Raw genomic sequence first — 24,577 nt, 5'->3', positions numbered from 1 at the left:
CTCCCAAACCTCCTAGATTTATACACCAGCTGCTGTCTGAGGAAGACCAGGAGGATTCTAAAGGACTCCATCCACCCAAGCCACTGTCTGTTCTTACAGCTGTCAAACAGGAGGAGGTACAGAAGCATAAAGTCCAGCTGGTTCCGAGACAGTTTCTTTCCCCAGGCCATAAGGCTGCTGAACAGCCAGTAGTGCTGGTGTATCGGTCTATAGGCCTGTCACTGCACCTCTGAGTCATCATGATGATGATCTCCATTGGCAATCTACACATCATCCACATCTCAATAGACTTACTCTGATCTTACTGCACCTTCAATCTAGCAAATCTATACTTACACATATAGATTGACATGTTGTACATCTTCTATCCATATCTTGTATAATCTGGAAGATTTCTATATCAGTATTCTATCACCTGTGTACCCTGCATCCCATTTATTTATCTACCTCAGGCAAACCTCTTGCATTTAAATTCTACAAGGTGGCTACGCGCCTAAGATTTTCACTCACCTTGCACTTGTGTAAATGTGACGTGACAATAAACATGATTTGATTAGTGGCTATTTTCTTATATAGCTAATTATAGCTACTCTAATTAGGCAAATGCTAAGCAATAGCTTAATGCTTATTAGCTAAATGGTTATGTTATAAATGATCTGGCTTCAGGAAGGTTAAAAAAGTGGACAAATATATAAAATATATAAAACTGGACAAACTTTTTATTTTCTTTTTTCTTTTTTTTTTGTCTTGTTCTTTCAATTACAGAAGCAGGGCCTATATTACAGAAACTTCCTCTTTTTTTGTCTGAAGCTCTGACAGATCAAGATAAGATTTAAAAAAAAATTGTATTAAAGAAGCAAATCTTATATTTACCTTATCCTACAGCATTATCTTTTCTTTATCTTATCTTAAAGCCAGTTATGAAATCGTAAAGTACTTGATCGATGTCGATGATCACTGCTATATGTTACCTAGCAACCGACCAATGCCTAATCAAAATAAGCAGGTGAGCTAGCCAGACAACAATCTCCCATTAGAATTAGAATGATAATTAGGAAGTTTTGTATTAATGGCCCTGGACTTCCAAAACATTTAATACCCTTAAAGGATACCTCACAGAAAGTTGCATGAGTTGGTTTCTAATGCATGCCTGATGCCTAAGACATTATTTTACTATTTAAAACAGGATATATATATATTTTTTTTCCTTTTAATTTCCTTTCCACTATTACTTTCAATATATAAAAAAAAATCAAACGACAGCTGTAGGTTCACTGTTTTTTTTTTAATAGTGAATGACATGAATATATTTCTGTTGTGGACCATTTTACCCCTGGTTCCTAGGACCATTTTAAGAAAATTCAGTCAGTAAGATTCTCTGTTTACATCAAACTTCTGCCATTGATTTTGTTTTCATTTGTGTCTTGTGAAAATTGAGGTATCAAGGGATTGTATTCCACATTAAAATAATATGTTTGAAAATGTAAACATGTTAACATTACAGTTATAAGTGTCATATTCTTTATTCCAAGCCAGTTTAATAGTGCTTGTGCAGCTCACTTAACTGGCACTTTATTCATAAGTTGTTTTTTAGTGTTCATTTCTGGTTTTAGTATGATTATGTAACACTTTGGAAGAAAAATACAAAATAACAAACCAAAGCTTGAGGCCAAAATAGCAAATATCTCCACAGCTACAGTGAACTTTCCAGGAGAGCTGACATAAGCTGGGATGAAGGTGATCCAAACTGCACAGAATATGAGCATGCTGAATGTAATGAACTTGGCTTCATTAAACTTATCAGGCAGCTTCCGAGCCAAAAAAGCTAAAACAAAACACAAAAGAGCCAAAAGTCCAATATAACTCAGAACAGCCCAGAAACCTACGGCTGAACCTAACTGACATTCTAGAATGATCTTTTCCTTGTAATGCTTACGATTTTTGAAGGGGAAAGGAGGAGATGTTGTTAACCAAATCACACAAATTAGGACCTGTATGAGAGTGAAAGCAAGAACACTGAGTCTCTGCTGTGGAGGACCAAACCATTTCATGACATTACTGCCTGGAAGTGTAGCTCTGAAGGCCATTAACACCACTATTGTTTTCCCCAGAACACAGGAGATGCAGAGGACGAAGGTGATCCCAAACGCTGTGTGACGCAGCACACAGGACCACTCAGAGGGCCGACCAATGAAAGTAAGTGAACAGAGGAAACACAGAGCCAGTGAGAAGAGCAATAAGAAACTCAGCTCTGAATTGTTGGCTTTGACAATTGGAGTATTTTTATGTTTAAAGAATATAATTGCTATTATTATTGTCATAAATGTACCAGTAATTGAAACAGTTGTTAGTAAAATTCCCATTGTTTCCTCATACGACAAGAATTCAGTTTCCTTCTTCACACATTCATTCCTATATAGATTTGACCAATAGTCTTCGTAGCATTGTTCACATTTAATCGAATCTGTCAGAAAGAGATAAATGACATTAATATAAAAAGATAACATAATAAACAGGAACATAATTAAAAGAATGCATTACAAATAAGATTGCAATTGTCTTGTGTCCTAAAACATAAAATTTTCAATTTAAACATCACAAATATGGTAAAATATGTTCTCACCACAGTAGTGATACCAACAATACTCTTTTTTTTTCCAATTTTTACAAATATTTGTACCTGTCAAATTACTGATCTCTCCTTCAGCACATGGTATACAGTCAAAGCAGCAGATAGGCTTTCCTTTCTGCACAGCCTTCCTGGTGCCTGGAGGGCAACTCTCACTGCACACAGACACCGGCACCTATGATCAAAATAAATGTTCAGTAACCTATAAAACATTTATACATATTATGCAAACATTAAATAAAATATGCATATTTTATTGAGACCATATGCAGTTTTATCCTTATACCTGATTTGTATTTTGTGCCCACACAATAGAGGACATTTTTAGTGCTAATCGATTTTGAGCAGGGAAAGAAGAGTCATAAAGTCCAACAGTGACAAACTCATGGTGATCTTCAATAGTTTGCACATTTATTATTTCATATTTAGCTGCAGGGTCACCATTTCTATCAAAATAAACCTCTTCACCATCTTTGGTGTTGAAGCGCACCCTTTTGAGATGTTCTAGAAACTGATGAAATAGAGTAAACTGTAAATTACAAAATCTTAAAGAGCTTAACACATATCTGTCCAAGTGCAGCATCTTTGCTGATTTTTCTGAATTAGTGCTACGCGCAAGTGCCAAAGCCGTGAAACTTTAAGATCTGTGCTTAAACAGAATTTTAACTTACAGTGAGAGGATCAGGCTGTTTCTTTGTAGGACATGTTTGCGTGCAGCCAAGAAGGTTGTGTAGTGTGTGGGCAATAGCATATACTCCTTTATACACATTACAGAATATGGGCATCTGGGTCATGTCTGTAAATTCATTTTCTATTTCAGACAGTTTCTCCTGTCCTGTACACACTGTTGTATCTTCTGAGTCATTCTGCACTGTATACTTGCACTTAAACAAAGTCTCCCATAATTCAGTAAAAATGCCACTGCCTGCAGACTGCAGTGGATTTATATCCAGAATGAATTCCTTCAGACCTGTTACCTTTGACTGGGCTAAAGCTAGCCCTATGGCTCCTTGCAGTATTTTGTGCTTATCCAGTCTGGCTACAGCTGCATCAGAGATCCAAGATTCAGTTCCCACCCACTGGTATCCAGTGATGTTGTGCTCATAAAATACGTCGAGTAAAATCTCAAAGTCCCAGTGAGTAACAAATGCCACAATCACTCGAGAAGTAGAGCTTTTGATCTGCTGAATTATTCTCAGCACTTTTTCTTGTGAGTAGGTTCTAAAAAATGGAAGGGAATATTCTAAACAAACACCCAATTGTTCTGCAGCTTCAGTAAATGCAGCCATTCCGTTGTTACCATAATCATCATCTCTTCTTATTGCGCCCACCCATGTCCAGCCAAACTGTTTGACCATCTCTGCCATTGCTCTGCTCTGGTAGTAATCACTGGGAACAGTGCGCAAAAATGAGGGGTATATTCTTTTGTCACTGAGACACTCGCAGGTGGCTGAAGGACTGATCTAGAAACAGATTCACACAATTATGTCACTTGATTATTTTCACTTATTTTTTATTAATTAATTTATTTTTTTATATGGCCAGGAATAAACTGCATTTAACATTACAAGTATGTTCTTATTTTATTAGGTCTAAAGAGGTTTTATATTTTAATAGTTATATTGTTGATAAACATTATATAAACACTTACCATGGGAATGCTGAAAGGTCCAACACTCTTTGCAATAGCCATTGATACTGATGACTGTGTCTCCCCAATTATGGCTTGCACCTGTGCTGGCTTTGTGCATTGCTCATTCAAGGTTGAGTTTTCATTCCCATTAATAAGTGCCATAGCCATTTTAACCCCCATAGTTGTGGAACCACATGTGTCATAGATCTTATAGCCCAGTGAAATACCTGGGAGTAAAGAGGAACTGTTGTTGATCTCTTCTATTGCAAAAATCAAGGACTGTGAAAACTGGAAGTCTCTGAAATCAAGACTTGATTAGGATAAAACAGATACACACAGACATTTTAACAATGACAAGTTGAAGCTTTTTTTCTACTGTGTAATGTAACTGTTCAATATATGAAAATGTCATTTTGTCTTGCTACTTACCTCACACAATTCATTGGTGATGGCTTGACCATATAGGACATGTCTATGATTTCCCAAGTCCTGTGGATTGGTAAAATCCCTCCAACTATGATATCACCATCCTTAGAAAGTGGTGGGTATACAGGCTCTCCATGCAGTCTACAGAAATTCCCATTTGTGCTGGAAAAATTGATGATGGCCATCACCACATGCAAGAGAGTAAAGATAGACTCCATCCACCTATTTAACTGCTCAGTAGAGTTAATGATTCAGTATGTACAAGGTCTGGGGTTTCAAGTGGGTCGGAGAGGAAGGATTTGTAATATTTATAGAGATGGAAATACAAATCCTCTACGGTAATGTTACACTGTAGGGCCGCACTCAAAGGAGGTGTGACTTTCATATGTCAGCAGTACTACTCTGAAAGAATTAAGTCTTAGTTTTTTGCCTGTGTTTATTTGCATTTACTTATGCTTTCTTGTTTTTTTCTTCTGCGAGTTTCTTAAAAACATTAATATTTTGTTTTTTGTATATTTTTGTCTAATTTTTGTTTTATTGTATTTTTTATTATGACGTCATACTTAGTTGGCTTAAATATCCAAATTCCTCTCCCTTCCTCTCCCTCTGAAATGATAGTAAATAAATATGTAAATAACTAAAATGTGTTGCTGTATTTCTTAAACGAAATCACAGTCGGTGAGAGGTATGCTGTGAAAATTGTATCAATTATGTTTATGCCATGGAGGTTCTGCTGGCGTTCTCATTTGGCTACATGCGGTCATTAAAAAGTAACTACGCCCTAAGACCGATTTTTCCATTAACAGCTGAAATGCACTGCTTTGTAACAATAAAATATACCTGCCTTGTTAAAATTTGTGAAAGTAAAAAAAAATATATAATTTTTATCGTGGTCATTTCCACCTCTGCAGCACCTCTCTGGTTCGGCTTCGCTATAGGCGTGGATCACGTGTCTTCGTACCAAAGTACGATGACGTCACTGTATGCAAATCTGTCAACCCATGTTGCCACTGCCGATGACGACCTACTTATACTTATATGAAACCGTAGGAGCCTAGAGTGAGGAGATAACCACACATGCTGAGCTAAATACCCCCATCACCGCCTCACAAAGTTACGATATGCCAGCTGTCTGTAACAACTGCAAATAACCCAATTACTCTAAACTTAGTTGGTAATAAAGATGTTATGATTAGCACATTTATTGATAATGTTCAACGTATGAGTAGGTGACCTTAAGGACTGATTAAGTGAGGATTCTTGCAAGTCTCCGTATAGCTGCCAGTGTTGCATCCGATTCACATTTTCCTTCACAAATGAAACCCTCAGGCGTGCGCTCTCACTGAATAGAAATCAACGTCAAGCAACACTGGAACTACAGAAAGCTGAAGGGTTCAGGAAAGGGTAACGTTAAATGGCCGTTGTTACTGACTGTGTCAGCCTTTCGTCCGTACATCCTTTATCAAACTTTTTTCCCGCTTTTTGTAGTTCCAGTGTTGCTTGCTCTTGATTTCTGTTCAGTGAGTGCGTGCGCCTGAGGGTTTGATTGAAGGTGAACGTGAATTTGAGGGGGAACTGAATCGGATGCAACACCTGTAAATGCCATGAACAGCTTGCAGAACATAAAGATTTAAGGCCACTGCAGCAAACCCTGGTTGACAAGTGATGCAGTCTGCAACCTCAACCTCATGAACCTGCTGAACAGATAATTAGAAGCTAGCTGTCACGGTTTTAGGGAATGTTCCACCATTTGGATGCTTTTCTGCTCGTTGTTAATCATTTTCCGGCACTATGTTAACTCTTCAGCGGCTTGAGTCAGTGGCTCGTACTGGTATAGCTCAAGACACACTGCCTGATCTGAAGCGTTTTTCCCATCAAAGATGGGGATGGTCATGGAGAAAATTTATCAGTCTCATAAGACCTCGAAGTTGCAAAAGTGCTGTTTGATTCTGTCACTCTTCATATTTTCTGATACATTACGGTTAATTTTAAAGAGTAACTACACCACACTACTTTCAGCTAACTCCATCCCTGGCACAATTAGAAAATTCTCAAAATAGGAGGGGCACGTTGGGAGGGGCACTGCAGTTATGTTAGGGTTTGGAGGTGGGGCTGTGAGGGAAACCAGGTGGGCTGGGCTGCTGTGCTTTTAGAGCTAGACTACGTTAGCTACCAGAAAATATGGAGAGTGACAGAATCAAACGACACTTTTGCAACTGAGATATCTTGTAAGGTTGGCAATTTTTCTCTACTACCATCCCCATCTTCGACAAGGAAAGGTGTTTCTGATCAGGGAGTGTATCTTCGGCCTTAACAGTATCAGCCATTGATATAGCCCGAGTTCTGATTTCTTAGATGCACTGAATTCTGAATAAATAAAGTGGATTTCTTTGAACACTGTCTAAGTTTTATTCAGTTTGACATCAAGGTCGCAGACTGCATCACCGGTGAGCCAGGGTTTGCTGCAGTGGCCCTAAATAATTACATTCTGCAAGCTGTTCATAGCATCGGCGTTACATCCGATTCAGTTCCCAGTCAAATTCACGTTCCCCTGTATAAAGCTACCCCCGGAGCTGACCAGGACACGGAGACCAAACGAGCCATTCATACTGATCAGAAGAGCCCGGCGCCGGCATCGAGACCGTAAACAAAGATGGGGTAAGCATGGAGATCTGCATGCTAAGCTATGGCTAAACCCACACCGGCCAGCGCTACCTAGCATCTTCCTCGCCAGTGTGCGGTCTCTGCCGAACAAGCCGAATGAATTAAAGATCTAGATCCTCACACAGAAAAGGCTTATGGACTGCAGTTTCATGTTTTTTTTCTCGGAAACCTTACTAAGCAACGATGTTTCTAACAGCGTGATTAGAGGGGCACACTCTGTTCAGAGCCAAAAGGTCAGCTACAGCCTCAGGTAAGAGGGTGGTGGTGTTTGCATTTATGTAAACAAAGCATGGTGCACAGACTCTGTCGTTGTTGATACTCACTGCTCTGCTGGTCTGGAATTCCTAATTATTAAGTGCAGACCCTTCTATATTCCACGTGAGTTTACCTGCATTGTTGCTGCTGCAGTTTATGTCCCCCCAGATGCTAATGTGACTTTGAAAGATCTTTGTGCTGCTATTAACAAACTGCAAACTGTGCACCCGGACGGAGCCTTTATTGTTGCTGGGGACTTTAATTACAGCAATTTGAGATCTATACTTCCAAAGTTTCATCAGAACCACAAGGGAACAAAGAACTTTGGATCACGTTTACACCAATGCGGCTAACGCTTACAAAGCCCCACCCCTCCGCCACCTGGGACAGTCTGACCACCTCTCTTTGTTCCTGCTCCCCAAGTACACCCAGTTTCATCAACTGTGAAACCCACAACAAAATCTGTGAAGGTCTGGATGGAAGAGGCTGACTCCTTTCTTCAGCACCAGTTCCAGCACACAGACTGGAGTGTGTTTGCAGCCCAGGCCATCACAGACTCTCATACCAACATTGATGTCTACACCAACTCTGTCCTAGAACAAATCAACAGCTGTGTGGACAGAGTGACAGCTCACCAAATAACAAAGACCTTCCCTAATCAGAAGCCCTGGGTAAACAGAGAGATTTGCCTCCTGCTCAAAGCAAGATATGCTGCCTTCAGGTCTGGAGATCAGGAGACTTACAGCTCAGCCAGAGCCAACCTCAGAAGATGCATCTCAAAGGCTAAACGCTGTTACAAACAACAGATTGAAGAGCACTTCAACTCCTCTGACCCTTGGCATATGTGGCAAAGCATACAGTCTTACTTTAAACCACCCAGCACTGTGCCCCCTCCCAACTGTGCCTTACTCCCCGATGAGCTCAGCTACTTCTATGCTCGCTTCGACAGGGGAAATAAGGTGGTCTTCTCCAAAACAGATTCACCACCTGATGAGCAGCCACTCACATTCTCCATCGCGGATGTCTGTTGCACTCTGAGCAAGGTGATGAATGCACAAAAGGCAGCTGGCTCTGATGGAGTACCTGGTCATGTGCTGAGAGCCTGTGCTAAGCAGCTGGCTTGGGTCTTCACAGACATTTTCAATCTGTCGCTGTCCCAGGCAGTTATCCCAACTAGCTTCAAGACTGCCACCATTGTGCCAGTGCCAAAGCATTCAACCGCTTCAGCTCTGAATGACTTCTGCCCTGTTGCACTCACCTCCATCACCTAGAGACTATGTGAAACTAGACTAGTTCTTTCACATTTGATTTCCTGTCTGCCTGTTACACTGGACCCACAACAGTTTGCCTACCGGTGCAACAGATCAACAGAGGACGCCATTTCCACAGCGCTCCACACTGTACTGACTCGCCTGGACTGTCAAAATTCATATATCAGAATGCTGTTCATTGACTTCGGTTCAGCATTTAACACAGTGATCCTCTCCAAGCTGATCTTAAAACTTAGCCAGCTTGGTATCAGCACATCTCTGTGCAGTTGGATTCTGGACTTCCTGACTGACAGACCTCAGGCTGTTAAGTTAGACAAACTCCTATTCTCCCCCATCGTCCTGAACACTGGTGTGCCACAAGGCTGTGTGCTCAGCCCTCATCTGTACTCCCTGTTCACCCATGACTGTGTTCCTGTTTATGGCTCTAGTTAGATAACCAAGTTTGCGGATGACACCACAGTGATAGGTCTGATCAGAGGTGACAATGAGATGGCCTACAGGGATAAGGTGCAGCACCTGGCGGCATGGTGTGAGGACAACAACCTGGCGCTCAACACCCAGAAAACCAAGAAGATCACAGTGGACTTCCTGGTCACTAAACTCCTCTGTCATGGTCAAAAAGGCGCAACAGCGTCTTTACTTCCTAAGGAGCCTCAAGAAAGCTCACCTTTGTCCAGGGATACTGGTGAACTTTTACCGCTGTACCATTGAGAGCATACTCACAAACTGCATCTCAGTGTGGTACGGCAACTGCTCTGCATCTGACCGCAAAGCACTCCAGCGGATGGTGAAAACTACCCAGTGCACCACAGGTGCCCAGTTACCCTCCATTGAGAACATTTTCCATAAGCGCTGCCTGGGCAGGACAAGGAACATCATCAAGGATGTTTCTCATCCTAACCATGGACTTTTTACCCTCCTCCCATCTGGCAGGTGTTACAGAAGCCTCCGCTCCAGCACCAGCAGGGTCAGGAAGAGCTTCTTCACTGAGGCTGTGACCCTGCTGAACTCCTCACCGCCACTTTAACCGCATCACTGCATTTACTGCACTGTACACTGCACTTTATATCCTAGAATTGTTGCACTATTCATATTTGCAGTCTATTACTGCACTATTCATATTTGCACCCTACAATTACTATACACATTTACTCTGCATACTTATCTTTTACATATACTGCTCTCACAGGACATACTACCTTATTGTATCCTCTCCACTCACTCTGTATGTATGTATATGTATATTATATTAATGCTTGCATATCTGTATGTTCTTCTGTATTTTATATGTAAATAATATTTTTTTTTTGCACTTCTGCTTAGATGCTAACTACATTTCATTGGCTCTGTACCTGTACTTTGCAAAATGACAATAAAGCCGAATCTAATCTAATCTAATAAACTGAACCTTTGGCACGCACACTCACTGAACAGAAATCAACAGCAAGCAACACTGGAACTACGAAAAGCAGGGGAAGTCTGAGAAAGGCTGTACGGACAAAAGGTTGACACCATCAGTAACAATGTCCATTTAATATTAACATTTTCTGAACCTTGTCGCTGTCCGTAGTTCGAGTGTTGCTTGCCGTAGATTTCTGTTTGGTGAGTTGCGCGCCCGAGTTTGATTTGTGAAGGAAAGTGAATCCTCACTTAATCGGTCCTTCGGATTACATAGTCATACGTTGAACATTATCAATCTTTATTACAAACTGAGCTCAGATTAATTGGGTTATTTACAGTTGGTACAGACAGCTGACTTATTGCAGGCTTGTGAGGTGGTGCTGGGGGTATTTAGCACAGTGTGTGAGTGTGGTAATTTCCTCACTCCAGGCTCCTGTGCTCTTATATTTATGAGCGCAGCACGAGTAGGGCGTCACCAGGGGGTGGTAATGTTGTTTGACTGACTTGCATACTGTGACATGTCATAGTACTTCAGTACCAAGACACGTCATCTGCGTCTATAGCAGTGTTGAACCAGAGGGGTGCTGCAGAGGCGGAACTGACCACGATAAAAATGTTATTTTTTTTTCTCCCTCAATTTAGCTGTCTCCAATTCCACCCGCTAGTTAGGACTCCCCCAATCACGATACTACCAATGCTAGGAGGGCGAAGGCTAGCACAGGCCTCCTCCGAGACCTGTGAAGCCAGCTGCCGCATTTTTTCAAGCTGCCGCTTGCTCGGATGAAAAGCGCCAACTGTCAGATCTGTTACATCAGCTAACTGCGCCTTCGCTGACTAGCGTCATGCTGAGTGATGGGGGAGAAGGGGGGGCCATCCTACCCACCCAGAGAGCGAGGCCGATTGTGCTCTCTTGGACTCCCGGCCACGAATGACTGTAGCATTACCAGGGATCGAACTCACGATCTTCTGTTGATAGGGTCACCGCTTAGACGGCTGTGCCACTCGGGAGCAAAAATGATATTTTTACAGTTTGGAAAGATCTGTTCACATTTTAAGCAAGGCTGGTATATTTTATTATTACAGAGCAGTGCATTTCAGCTGTTAATGGAAAAAAGGTCTTAGGGTGTAACTACAAAACTAATAACTATAAAAACACAGCAGCCTAGCCCGCCCAGTTTCCCTCGCAGCCCCACTTCCAAACCCAACCCAATCATCATTGCAGTTCCCCTCCCAGTGTGCCCCTTCCATTTTTGAGCATTTTTCAAAGGTGAGCTAGGGATGGAGTCAGCTGAAAATAGTGGGGTGTACAGTTGTGGCCAAAAGTTTTGAGACTGACACGATTTTTGGTTTTCACAAAGTTTGCTGCATTTGTATGTTTGTATGGTGTACTGAAATACAAGTATAAGTATTTCTTAAGTTTTTTTAACTTTTATTGACAAATACATCAAGTGTATGCAAGGACTCAAAATTTACGGTGTTGACCCTTCTTTTTCAAGACTTCTGCAATTTGCCATGGCTTGCTGCATATCAGCTTCTGGGCCAAATCCTGACTGATGGCAACCCATTCATGTAGTTGATCACAATTTCTGTATTTTTGTTTTTTTTTAAAGGCTTGATCACAGGTTCTCAATGGGGTTGAGATCTGGGGAGCTTCCTGGCCATGGACCCAAAATTTCAATGTTTTGTTCACTGAGCCACTTAGTTATCACTTTTGCCTTGTGACATGGTGCTCCATCATGTTGGAAAAATCATCAGTTATCACCAAATTGCTCCTGGATCATTGGGAGAAGTTGTTCTTGGAGTATGTTTTGATACCATCCTATAGGCAGAATTGTGAGTGAACCCACTCCCTGGATGAGAAGCAACCCTACACATGAATGGTCTCAGGATGCTTTACTGTTGGCATGACACAGGACTCATGGTAGCGCTCACCTTTTCTTCTCCAGAGAATAATTTTTCCAGATGTCCCAAACAGTCTGAAGGGGGCTTCATGAGAGAAAATAACTTTACCTCAGTCCTCTGCAGTCCAATCCCTGTACTTTCTGCAGAATGTCAGTCTGTCCTTGATGTTTTTCGTGGAGAGAAGTGTCTTCTTTGCTGCCCTTCTTGACACCAGGCCATCCTCCAAAAGCCTTCACCTCACTGTGCGTGCAGAGGCACCCACACCTGCCTGCTGCCATTCCTGAACAAGCTCTGCACTGGTGGTGACCTGATCCCGTAGCTTACTGTACTTTAGGAAACGGTTATGGCACTTGCTAGACTTTCTTGGGCTCCCTGAAACCTTCTTCACAGCAATTGAACTTCTCTCCTTGAAGTTCTTGATGATCTGATAAATGGTTGATTTAGGTACGAGCAGCAATGTCCTTGCCTGTGAAGCCCTTCTGATGCAAAGAAATGATGACTGCATGCATTTCCTTGGAGCTAACCATGGTTAACCAAAGAAGACAATGATTTCAAGCACCACCCCCTTTTTAAAGCAACCAGTCTGCTCTTCTGATTCAATCAGCATGACAAAGTGATAGAGGCTGACTTGTCCTCGTTACAGTTTCTCCTGAGCTAACGAGAAGATCACTGAAATGATATTAGCAAGTCATTATATGGGCAGAAGGGCAGAAATGCAGTGGAAATGGGGGTTAACTGAAAAGTATGTTAAACACTAGGATATATACGTATCTTTCGAAAAGGGTAACTAAAGTCTCTGTTACCACCTTCGGCTATCAGTCATCACAGAAGACTTTGCCATCTAAGTATACATGAAGTTAGTGTAAAGAAGAAAGTGTGTGTGGGGGGGGGGTGGATTCCATGTTTTTGCTTTAATATTGGGATTTTCTCTTGACAGCTCCAATATGTGGCCAGCCATATGCTTTGATTACTCCTTCTGCCTCCCATGCAGCACCAGTAGCCCTCTGTGCTAACCTGTTTTGCTGAATGCACACTTGTTAGATCCTGTCCTGTCCAGTGAGCCTGTGCCTGTTCAGGATTGCTCCAAAAAGTTGTATAACAAATTTTGTGGGAGTGTTTTGGACTGTTTTATACATCTTTACATACTAACGTCACATGCACTGGCTCAAAATGAAACTCAATGTTTAGCTCTCAAATGCAACATCAACATTTTACTTTTAAAGATATGATGACGTTTGTAGATATTTCACTTACATCCTTGGAAGACATTTTTCACCTGGTTTTGACTGTGTTCTCTTTAAATACTCTTTGAACCAAATGTACTTCCACACGTTGCATGCAATTACACAGTTCCACCAGAGAGTTCTCCAAATCATGTTTTAGACCCTCTGCTCTAGTGCTGTCATGATACTCAAATTTCCAAGTTTGATACAGTCCTTTGAAAATTATTGATATTCTGTACCAAAGAAGGAAAGGTTGTCAGAGAACTGATGGTCTTTTTATGTTTTTTTGCTTGTTTGTTTGTTTGAAGTTGTTTTAGAACAACCACATACATAATAAATTGAATTAAATTCTTATACTTCATAATCTTACTTTGAGGTTGTGAAATTCAAAATTCAGTTCAAAAATTACAAATGTCGTGTTTTAGAAACTTTTCTTTTATTTCTAGATCCAATTAAGAAAAGAAAGTATCAAAAGTATCAACATTTTTATTTTGGTCATTTATGTATACAAAATGTTTTACTTTATTGTGCATACCGTTAGGGCAGCACGGTGGCGCAGTGGGTAGCGCTGTTGCCTCACAGCGAGAATGGCCTGGGTTCGATTCCCAGCTGGGTGACCAGGGTCGTTTCTGTGTGGAGTTTGCATGTTCTCCCCGTGTCTGCATGGGTTTCTTCTGGTTTCCTCCGACAGTCCAAAAACATGCAGTTACGCTATTTGGACACGCTAAATTGCCCCTAGGTGTGAATGTGTATGTCTGTCTGTCTGTCTGCCCTGAGATGGACTGGTGACCTGTCCAGGGTGTGTCCTGCCTTCTGCCCAATGACAGCTGGGATAGGCTCCAGCACCCCACCGTGACCCAGAAGGATAAGCGGTTTAGATTATGTATGCATACCATTAAAAGGAATAATGATATAATTATATAGTTATACAGTATGTGAAGTAAATTGTATGTAGTTTGTAAATATGGGGTACTTACCAGAAAGTTTGTGGCACATACTTTACATGTACATAGCAATTTTCAGTAAATCTGCTCAATTAATGTCGACAATAAACTGTCATATGTTACCTAGCAACTGACGAATGTGTAATCAAAATAATCAAGGGAGTTAGCCGGGCAGCTACCTACTGTTTACTGATGTAAAAGGTCAAACAAAACTAAAGCGCAGAAACTTAAAAAAATTTGTCTAGTTAGGATGTTTCTGTAATACGGTTTTCTTATCTGGAGTTATCTGGAAATAATAATAATAATAATAATAATAATAATAATAATAATATCTGGATATAATGAGTTAGATAAAATAATAACTTAAGAACTGTTATTCTATAATAACTTCTGACCTAAATTCAGTTACCTCACAGAAAACTATTGCATGACTTAATTTCTAATACATTGCCTGATACTTAAGACATTGTTTTACAAATAATTTAAAACAAGGTTTTAGCCTTAAACATAAACCATTTTTTAATCAGTTCATAGTGGAAAGGTACATGCAGGGCATTAGAAGGCAAAATAGTATCCAATATTTTTAATTTATTTTTTATTTTATTTTTATTATATATATATATATATATATATATATATATATATATATATATATATATTTTCATATTTCCCACTATTACCATCAACATTATCACAAAAAAAAGGCAGAAGACAGGTAGACAGGTGTAGGAGGTGACTATTTTAAATAGTGAATGAAATAGCCATATTTCTGTTGTACACTATTTGTTTTTCTTTGTTTTGTTTTGTTTGTTGTCAAATTTTTTTTTTTAGAAAATCAACTGTATAACGTTAACATTACACTTGTAAGGATCACGTGCATTATTCAAAAACAAATTGATAGTAAATATGCAGCTCACTTAACTGGCACTTTGCTCATCATTTGTTTTTTAGTGTTCTTTTCTGGTTTCATTATGATTATGTAACACTTTGGGAGAAAGATACAGAATAACAAACCAAAGCTTGAGGCCAAAATAGCAAATATCTCCACAGCTACAGTGAACTTTCCAGGAGAGCTGACATAAGCTGGGATGAAGGTGATCCAAACTGCACAGAATATGAGCATGCTGAATGTGATGAACTTGGCTTCATTAAACTTATCAGGTAGTTTCCGAGCCAAAAAAGCTAAAACAAAACACAGTAGAGCCAACAGTCCTATGTAACTCAGCACAGCCCAGAAACCTACTGCTGAACCTAAATGACATTCTAGAATGATCTTTTCTTTGTAGTGCTTTCGATTTTTGAAGGGGAAAGGAGGAGATGTTGTTAACCAAAGTACACAAATAAGGACCTGTATGAGAGTGAAAGCAAGAACACTGAGTCTCTGCTGTAGAGGCCCAAACCATTTCATGACATTACTGCCTGGAAGTGTAGCTCTGAAGGCCATTAACACCACTATTGTTTTCCCCAGAACACAGGAGATGCAGAGGACGAAGGTGATCCCAAACGCTGTGTGGCGCAGCACACAGGACCACTCAGAGGGCCGACCAATGAAAGTAAGTGAACAGAGGAAACACAGAGCCAGAGAGAAGAGCAATAAGAAACTCAGCTCTGAATTGTTGGCTTTGACTATTGGGGTATTTTTATGTTTGAAGAATATAATTGCTATTATTATTGTCATAAATGTACCAATAATTGAAACAGCTGTTAGCAAAAGTTTCCTTCTTTACACATTCATTCCTGTGTTGATTTGACCAGTAGTCTTCGTTGCATTGTTCACATTTAATCGAGTCTGTGAAAGAGAAAAATAAATGACAGAATATCAAAAAATTTAGATGCACAGGGAAAGTATTTGACAGAATGCATTATATATAATATTTCCATCTGTGTTTATCCCAAAATTTTCATTTTAAACTTATCACAAATATTTTAAAATGTGTTCAAGTTACAGTGGTAATACCAACAATATATATATATATATATATATATATATATATATATATATATATATATATATATATATATATTTCATTTTTTGCAAATCTTTGTACCTGTCATATTACTGATCTCTCCTTCAGCACATGGTATACAATCAAAGCAGCAGATAGGTTTTCCTTTCTGCACAGCCTTCCTGGTTCCTGGAGGGCAGCTCTGACTGCACACAGACACCGGCACCTATGATCAAAATAAATATTCAGTAGCCTAAAAAAATATTTTATGTATGTTAAACAAACAATATATGAAATGAACATGTTTTATTGAGACCAAAGTGCAGTTGTGTACCTATACCTGATTTGTATTTTGCGCCCACACAATAGAGGCCATTTTTAGTGCTAATCGATTGTGAGCAGGGAAAGAAGAGTCATAAAGTCCAACAGTGACAAACTCATAATGATCCTCAGTAGTTTGCAAGTTTATTATTTCATATTTAGCTGCAGGGTCACCGTTTTCATCAAAATATACCTCTTCACCGTCTTTGGTTTTGAAGCGCACCTTTTTGAGATGTTCTAGAAACTGATAAAATAAACTGTAAATTACAACATCTTAAAAAGCTTAGCGCATACTAACTCTGTTAGCTGATTTTTCTGAATTTGTACCAAAAGCTGTGAAACTTTAAGATATGTGCTTAAACAGAATTTTAACTTACAGTGAGAGGATCAGGCTGCTTCTTTGTAGGACATGTTTGCGTGCAGCCAAGAAGGTTATGTAGGGTGTGGGCAACAGCATATACTCCTTTATACACATTACAGAAAATGGGCATCAAGGTCATGTCTGTGAATTCACTTTCCATTTCAGACTGTTTCTCTTGGCCTGTGCACATTGCTGCATTTTCTGAGTCATTCTGTACTGCATATTTGCACTTAAACAAAGCCTCCCATAATTCAGTAAAAATGGCACTGCCTGCAGACTGCAGCAGATTTATATCCAGAATGAATTCCTTCAGACCCGTCACTGTTGTATTGGGTATAGCTAGCCCTATGGCTCCTTGCAGTATTTTGTGCTTATCCAGTCTGGCTACAATTGAATCAGTGATCCAAGCTTCAGTTCCCACCCACTGGTATCCAGTAATATTGTGCTCATAAAATACATCCAGCAAAATCTCAAAGTCCCAGTGAGTAACAAACGCCACAATCACTCGAGAAGTAGAGCTTTTGATCTGCTGAATTATTCTCAGCACTTTTTCTTTTGAGTAAGTTCTAAAAAATGGAAGGGAATATTCTAAACAAACGCCCAGCTGTTCTGCAGCTTGAGAAAATGCAGCCATTCCACTGTTACCATAATCATCATCTCTTCTGATTGCACCGACCCATGTCCAGCCAAACTGTTTGACCATCTCTGCCAGTGCTCTGCTCTGGAAGTAATCACTGGGAATAGTGCGCAAAAATGAGGGGTATTTCCTTTTGTCACTGAGACACTCACAGGTAGAATAAGGACTGATCTAAAAACAGATTCATACAGGTCAGGGAAAATGTGCAGTCTTTGCAAGAGATTATCTGCATATAACATTAAAAGTAAGATTGCCATGATTTCATTAGCTTCTAATAGTTTTGATTTTTAAATAGTTTTAATATTGATAAAAAGTGTATAAATGCTTACTAAGGGAATGCTGAAAGGTCCAACACTCTTTGCAATAGCCATTGACACTGATGACTGTGTCTCCCCAATTATGGCTTGCACCTGGGCTGGCTTTGTGCAGGGCTCATTCAAGGTTGAGTTCTCATTCCCATTAACAAGCGCCATAGCCATTCTCACCCCCGTAGCCGTAGAACCACATGTATCATAGATCTTATAGCCCAGTGAAACACCAGGGAGTAAAGAGGAACTGTTGTTGATCTCTTCTATTGCAAAAATCAAGGACTGTGAAAACTGGAAGTCTCTGAAATCAAGACTGGATTACAAAAAAGCACATATCCACAGACATTTTATAGATTAAAGATTTCTACTGTGTAATGTAATTGTTTAAAATAATAAATATTTAGTATGAAAATGCCATTATGTCTTTCTGCTTACCTCATACAATTCAGTTGTGATGGCTTGACCTTATAGGACACGTCTGTGATTTCCCAAGTCCTGTGGATCGGTAAAATTCCTCCAACTATGATATCACCATCCTTAAAAAGTTGTGGGTATACAGGCTGTCCATGCAGGCTACAGAAATTCCCATTTGTGCTGTGAAAATTATTGATGGCCATCACCACATGCAAGAGAGTAAAGATAGACTCCATCCTCCTGTTTAACTATTGGGTAGAGATACTGATTGAGAATGTATAATGTCTGATGGTTTGAGTGGGTTGGACAGGAAGAATTTGCAATATTTATACATACAGAAATGCAAATCCTCTACAGTGTTGTTACGCTGTTGGGCCACACTTAAAGGAGGTGTGACTTTCAGATGAGAGCAGCATAATTTTGAAGGAATTAAGCCTTAGTGTCTCATTTGCCTGTTTGTTCATTTGTCTTTTTTTTCTTTGCTTTCTTTTTTTGTGCAGATTTAAAAAACATTCATAATTTTTATATTTATTTACATTATTATTTTATCCTTATTTTACTTAAATATTCAAAAGTATTTCCTGTCTTTCTTGAATGAAAATAATTGCACAAGTAAACAACTAAAATGTGTTGCTCTATTACTTAAAATAAATTGTGTTTAACAAGTTGTGTAGGCATTTAACATTCTTTGGTTTACAGTGTCCGCTGTGTAACGAGAATACATCATAGAAGTAGTGGCCGCCTTCAGGTGCTTAATAATAGTGAGTGACGAAGTCTGGCTAGAATTGTCCGTGCAAACAGACAAGCAACTCTGGCAGAAATCATATCCACATTCCATCCAGGAGGTCCAACACACATATCCTGCAGGTCAGTGCATCATTCTTTAGCTTCCCTGAGGTATGGGAGCAGAAGATCCACCAGAGTGGCTCTGTTAACTCCACGACACCGGACACAATGCCTTAACTGGGCTCGTCAAGTAGCTAACTGGACCCTAGAGGACAGGCAACATGTGGATGAGTCACAGTACCAATTAGTTCAGGCTGATGGTAGGGTTTATGTGTGGCACAGACCCTATCAAGCCTAGACCCTAGTCGTCAACAAGGCACTGTGCAGGCTGGTGGTGGTTCCATATTGGTGTGGGGTGTGTTCTTATGTCATGGGTTGGGTCCACTGATTCGCCTGAATACGTCATTGACCATTTCACTGCTTAGTGACCATTTGCAGCCCTTCGTGGACTTCATGTACCTTCACAATTATGGATTTCCCAGCAAGATAATGCACCGTGCCATCAGGCCCAAGTTGTCCAGAACTGGTTTGAGGAGCATTCTGGAGAGTTCCAATGAATGATGTGACCTATGTTTGCCAAACACCACAGTGCAGTGGGTGGCTATCTAGATGGCATGGTTCAGCGTCCCTCCAGAAGTCTTCTGTCCACTGGTAGAATCGATGCCACGTTGAGTTGCTGCACTTTGCCAGGCTAGAGGGGGCACCACACAATACTAGTTGCTGTCCCATGACTTTTGGTGTTTCAGTGTATATTTCTGCAATAGCCTGTACACCGACCTCGCATACCAGCTCTAATGTGGTCTACTTCTCTTCATGATATTATGGCCTTCTAAACATGGACAATTATTATGCTTTATAACCAGCAGCCAGTATTAAATATTGTATCTTTATTGAACATGGATTAAACAGTCGAGGTCATTGGCTAAAAAATATGTTAAACACTAGGATATATATATATATATATATATATATATATATATATATATATACGCTATATTGCCAAAAGTATTCGCTCGTCTGCCTTCACACGCATATAAACTTGAGTGACATCTCATTCTTAATCCATAGGGTTTAATATGATGTCAGCCACGCTTTGCAGCTATAACAGCTTCAAATCTTCTGGGAAGGCTTTCCACAAGGTTTAGGGGTGTGTTCATGGGAATTTTTGACCATTATTCCAGAAGCGCGTTTGTGAGGTCAGACACTGATGTTGGACGAGAAGGCCTGGCTCGCAGTCTCCGCTCTAATTCATCCCAAAGGTGCTCTATCAGGTTGAGGTCAGGACTCAAGTTCTTCCACACCAAACTCTCTCATCCATGAGAGAGCACCTTGCTTTTTGCACTTCTGCGCAGTCATGTTGGACCAGGAAGAGGCCATCCCCAAACTGTTTCCACAAAGTTGGGAGCATGAAATTGTCCAAAATCTCTTGGTCTGCTGAAGCATTAAGAGTTCCTTTCACTGGAACTAAGAGGCCGAGCCCAACTCCTGAAAAACAACCCCACACCATAATCCCCCCTCCACCAAACTTTACACTTGGCACAATGCAGTCAGTCAAGTACCGTTCTCCTTACACCACTGCATTCAACGCTTTGCATTGCGCTTGGTGATGTAAGGCTTGGATGCAGCTGCTTGGCCATGGAGACCCATTCCAAGAACCTCTATACACACTGTTCTTGAGCTAATCCGAAGGGCACATAAAGTTTGGAGGTCTGTAGCGATTGATTCTGCAGAAGGTTGGTGACCTCTGCGCACTATGCACCTCAGCTTCCGCGAACCCTGCTGTCATTTTACGTGGCCTACCACTTCGTTGGTGAGTTGCTGTCGTTCCCAGTCGCTTCCACTTTGTTATGATACCACTGACAGTTGACTGTGGAATATTTAGTAGCAAGGAAATTTCACGACTGGACTTGTTGCACAGGTGGCATCCTATCACGGTACCACACTGGAATTCACTGAGCTCCTCAGAGCGACCCATTCTTTCACAAATGTTTGTAGAAGCAGTCTGCATGCCTAGGTGCTTGGTTTTATACACCTGTGGTCATAGAAGTGATTGGAATACCTGTATTCAATGATTTGGATGGGTGAGTGAATACTTTTGGCAATAAATATTATATATATATATATATATATATATATATATATATAATATATATATATATCTTAAAATGGATAACTGAAGTCTCTGTTACCACCTTTGGCTATCAGTCGTCACAGAAGACTTTGCCATCTAAGGATGCAAAGTCAGTGTAAAGAAAGAAGATTCCAGGTTTTTTGCTGTTTTACTGGAATTATCTATTGATAACTCCAGTAAATGGCCAGGCTGAGAGTCTTGAGAGTCTGTGGAAACGGAGGAAGAATCCGGAAACATGACAGTATCCCCCCAAGGAGTCAGAAATGGCCGATGGACAAGGATGACCACAATGACGGGCAACCACACAACTGAAGGTTCAAACTACCTGAGCCACAGCGGTGCTGGACGGAAGATCTCCTTCTTGGACAACCTCTGGGACGTCCGCTGTGCTGACCACTCGAAGGGCTGGATGAATGACGTCTGGGGCAACCTCTAGGTATAGGGGCAGGCTTTCCTGGATGCTGATGGAAGTCTTACGGGCAGCATAAACTGGGCTGCCCTCAATACTAACTGGAAGTTTCAACCCAGGACCCAGACATTGAATTAAATCAATTGCTATACACTTGTACCTATTCTAAGTTCAAATTGAAAAACAATCCTACAGAATAAAAGACTTCGAACCCTGATTTGGTGGAAAGAGGAAAATGCTTCAGCCTTTATTTAAGCATAGCTCAAAGCGTTTGTACAGCAGAGCTCTCCGGACAACAACACCAAGATGCAGCTTAAAGACCCCTTTTTCTGGGGGTGATTCCTTTACCCTGTTTAGCCATGTATGAATCCTGAGGTAATTCCTTTACCATGTTCAGTTTCTCCTAGGTGTAAATGCATCCTGGTCCACAGTATTAAAATGTACAGGCCTGCCTAGGTGCAGATGCATCCCAGTTTATTTTTTTAAACAAGCCTTATTCCACAGCTTTCCCTTTTACAGACCCCTTATTCTGTGTGCTTGTATAACTCTTGCTCAGCCTGATCTATAGGCTTTTCATTTATGGTCAGTCTATACTCTATGCTTATATAATGCTTATTCAGCAAGACCCCCTGTTTAGAGGGTTCAGATGTTCAGCTCAGAAGCACACAGAATAATCCTATATGACTTTTTTTTTTAAGGGAAAACAATATTTCTCTTTTTAATCAATGCCTAATTTACTGATTAATTAGATATTTATTCAAATCAGCCATCAGCGTGACTGTCAGGTGTGATACCCGCCACTTGTTCCTAGTGACACCTTAACCTCTCTGACCTGCAGCTCATTAACCTCCCTTTATAAGGACCTTCACTAACACTGGATCTCTGCGACGTATTGCCAGTTCATCTGCATACCAAGCCTTGTTTCTTCACGTCTGTTGGATTTTTTGGATTGCCTGGACCTTTTTCTGAACTCTCTGACTCTGCTTTTTAAACTCCGTTTGGTACCTTTGCTGTGTTGTGATCTATTCTGTTTTTTTAACTTTTTGGACTGTCTCTGACTCTAATTCTTGCGATTTTGATACTGTATTTTGAATAAACGGGAATTATGGATTCAAACCCATCTGGGGAGTCTTCATTACAGAATACTTTGCCCACCCAGAATCCAGAAGACCTGTTTAATCTCCGTGCTGCTGTTTTGGCTCAAGGCCAGCTATTGGGCTCTCACACACAACAACAATTGCACCTCACTAATACCCTGGATGAAGTGCTCCATGTGGTTCGTAACCTTCAGGTTCCAGCTCGTCTGCCTACTCAAGCCCCCCCACCTGCTCAAGTCTCCTCGCAGCCTCCAGTACAGCTTTCCCCATTTCTCTTCTATTATCCTAGCCCTTCCTAGTCAACAGGACTCCTGGTCTGTGGGATGTTTAATGCAGTGCTCGAATTATTTTTCTCATGCCCCTGCTGCTTTCCCCACTGATTTATCCAAGATAGCTTTTGTCATGTCCCTGCTCACTGGTAAAGCTCTCTCCTGGGCTATGGCTATGTGGCAAGCGCAAATACCCAACTCCTGCACATACGCAAACTTTTAATGTGTGTTCCTGGAGGTTTTTGATCACCCAGTTAGCAGTAAAGATCCTGGAGAGCTTTTACTATCGCTCAAACAAGGGAACAAGACAGCAGCTGAGCACACTTTCCACTTCTGAACCCTCGCTGCAGAGGCCAGACGGGACAAGAAATCCTTGAAAGCAATTTACCGCCGAAGCCTTAATGAAGCCCTACAGGCGGAATTGGTATGCAGGGACAGTGACAATAGCCTTTCTGATTTCGTACAATTATAGATCACTTTGGACGATCTCATTCGTTCCAGACACCATCCTGCCACTAGCTCCTCTGCTATCCTTTCTGTTGTTCAGTCTACCTCTTAGCCCATGGAGGTTGGTCATGTGCAACTTACTCCAGAAGAATGGCTCAGGCACATGTGTGAGGGGCTTTGCTTTTACTATGGCCAGCAAGGACACTTTAAAGGTGATTGCCCCACTCTCAAGAACCCCAAAAGGGCGAGTGAGACCATATATTTTCCTATTGAAAGTCGCAAATTCACTCTACCCGTAACACTAATTTGGGGTTTCTCAATGTCTTTCTCTCCCATCAATTAACGAACTTTATCAACCAAGACATCACCACCAAACTTCACATTCCCCTCCACAAAATAAAATCACCTCTGACCATTAAAGGGCTGGATGGTTCTGGTCAGATTATAGCTGCCAGTCCTCCCTTAACTGTCATTACAGGACTCTTGCACTCAGAGAGCGTGTCACTATTAGCCATTCCCTCCCGAAAATCCCATTGTTCTTTGGTTCCCCTGGCTTTCCACTCACAACCCCACAACATCCTGGTCCAACGGAGAATTAGAGAAATGGAGTTCATTCTGTTTTACCCACTGTATGACTTTGCCATGTTTAACAACTTCCATTGAAAGTCCTGATACTGAAATTAAAGTGCCACTTCCCGTTGAATATACCTTCTTCCTGGTACAATGCCCCCTAAGAGTCGAATTTACCCCATCTGTTCCAGAGACTCAAGCCATGGAAGAATATGTAGAGCTCTAAAATTAGGCTACATACGCCCTTCTCACCTACCGCCTTAGCAGGTTTCTTCTTTGTTGAAAAAAAGGATGGAGGATTAAGGCCCTGTGTAGACTATCGAGGGCTCAATGAATTAACAGTGAAAAACCGCTATCCATTACCTTTAGTCCCGTCTGCCATTGAACAGCTCAGAAGAGCCGCCGTATTCACCAAGTTGGACCTCCGTAGTGCTTACAATTTGATACGTATCAAATCAGGTGATGAATGGTAAACAGCTTTTAGTACAACAATTGGCCATTATACCAAGTGGTCCCGTACTGCCTTGCAAATG

At 40.8% G+C, this 24,577-nt stretch overlaps 1 protein-coding gene and 1 pseudogene across 1 annotated transcript; both read right to left on the bottom strand.

The window, feature by feature from the left end:
* Window positions 1-218: 218 nt before the first annotated feature.
* Window positions 219-4,906, bottom strand: LOC118818501 (annotated as a pseudogene).
* A 10,355-nt stretch (window positions 4,907-15,261) lies between these two features.
* Window positions 15,262-18,571, bottom strand: LOC118818399 (extracellular calcium-sensing receptor-like). Its single transcript, XM_036585654.1, is given in 7 exon segments — window positions 15,262-16,063; window positions 16,065-16,137; window positions 16,397-16,520; window positions 16,635-16,859; window positions 16,993-17,784; window positions 17,943-18,234; window positions 18,357-18,571. Coding segments are annotated over 7 exon segments (2,523 nt in total).
* Between the last annotated feature and the right edge of the window lie 6,006 nt (window positions 18,572-24,577).

Source organism: Colossoma macropomum, unplaced genomic scaffold, assembly GCF_904425465.1.
Source record: "Colossoma macropomum unplaced genomic scaffold, Colossoma_macropomum, whole genome shotgun sequence".
Taxonomy (NCBI): Eukaryota; Metazoa; Chordata; class Actinopteri; order Characiformes; family Serrasalmidae; genus Colossoma; species Colossoma macropomum.
Note: the sequence above shows the minus strand (reverse complement) of the source record. Positions and strands in the feature narration are given on the sequence as shown.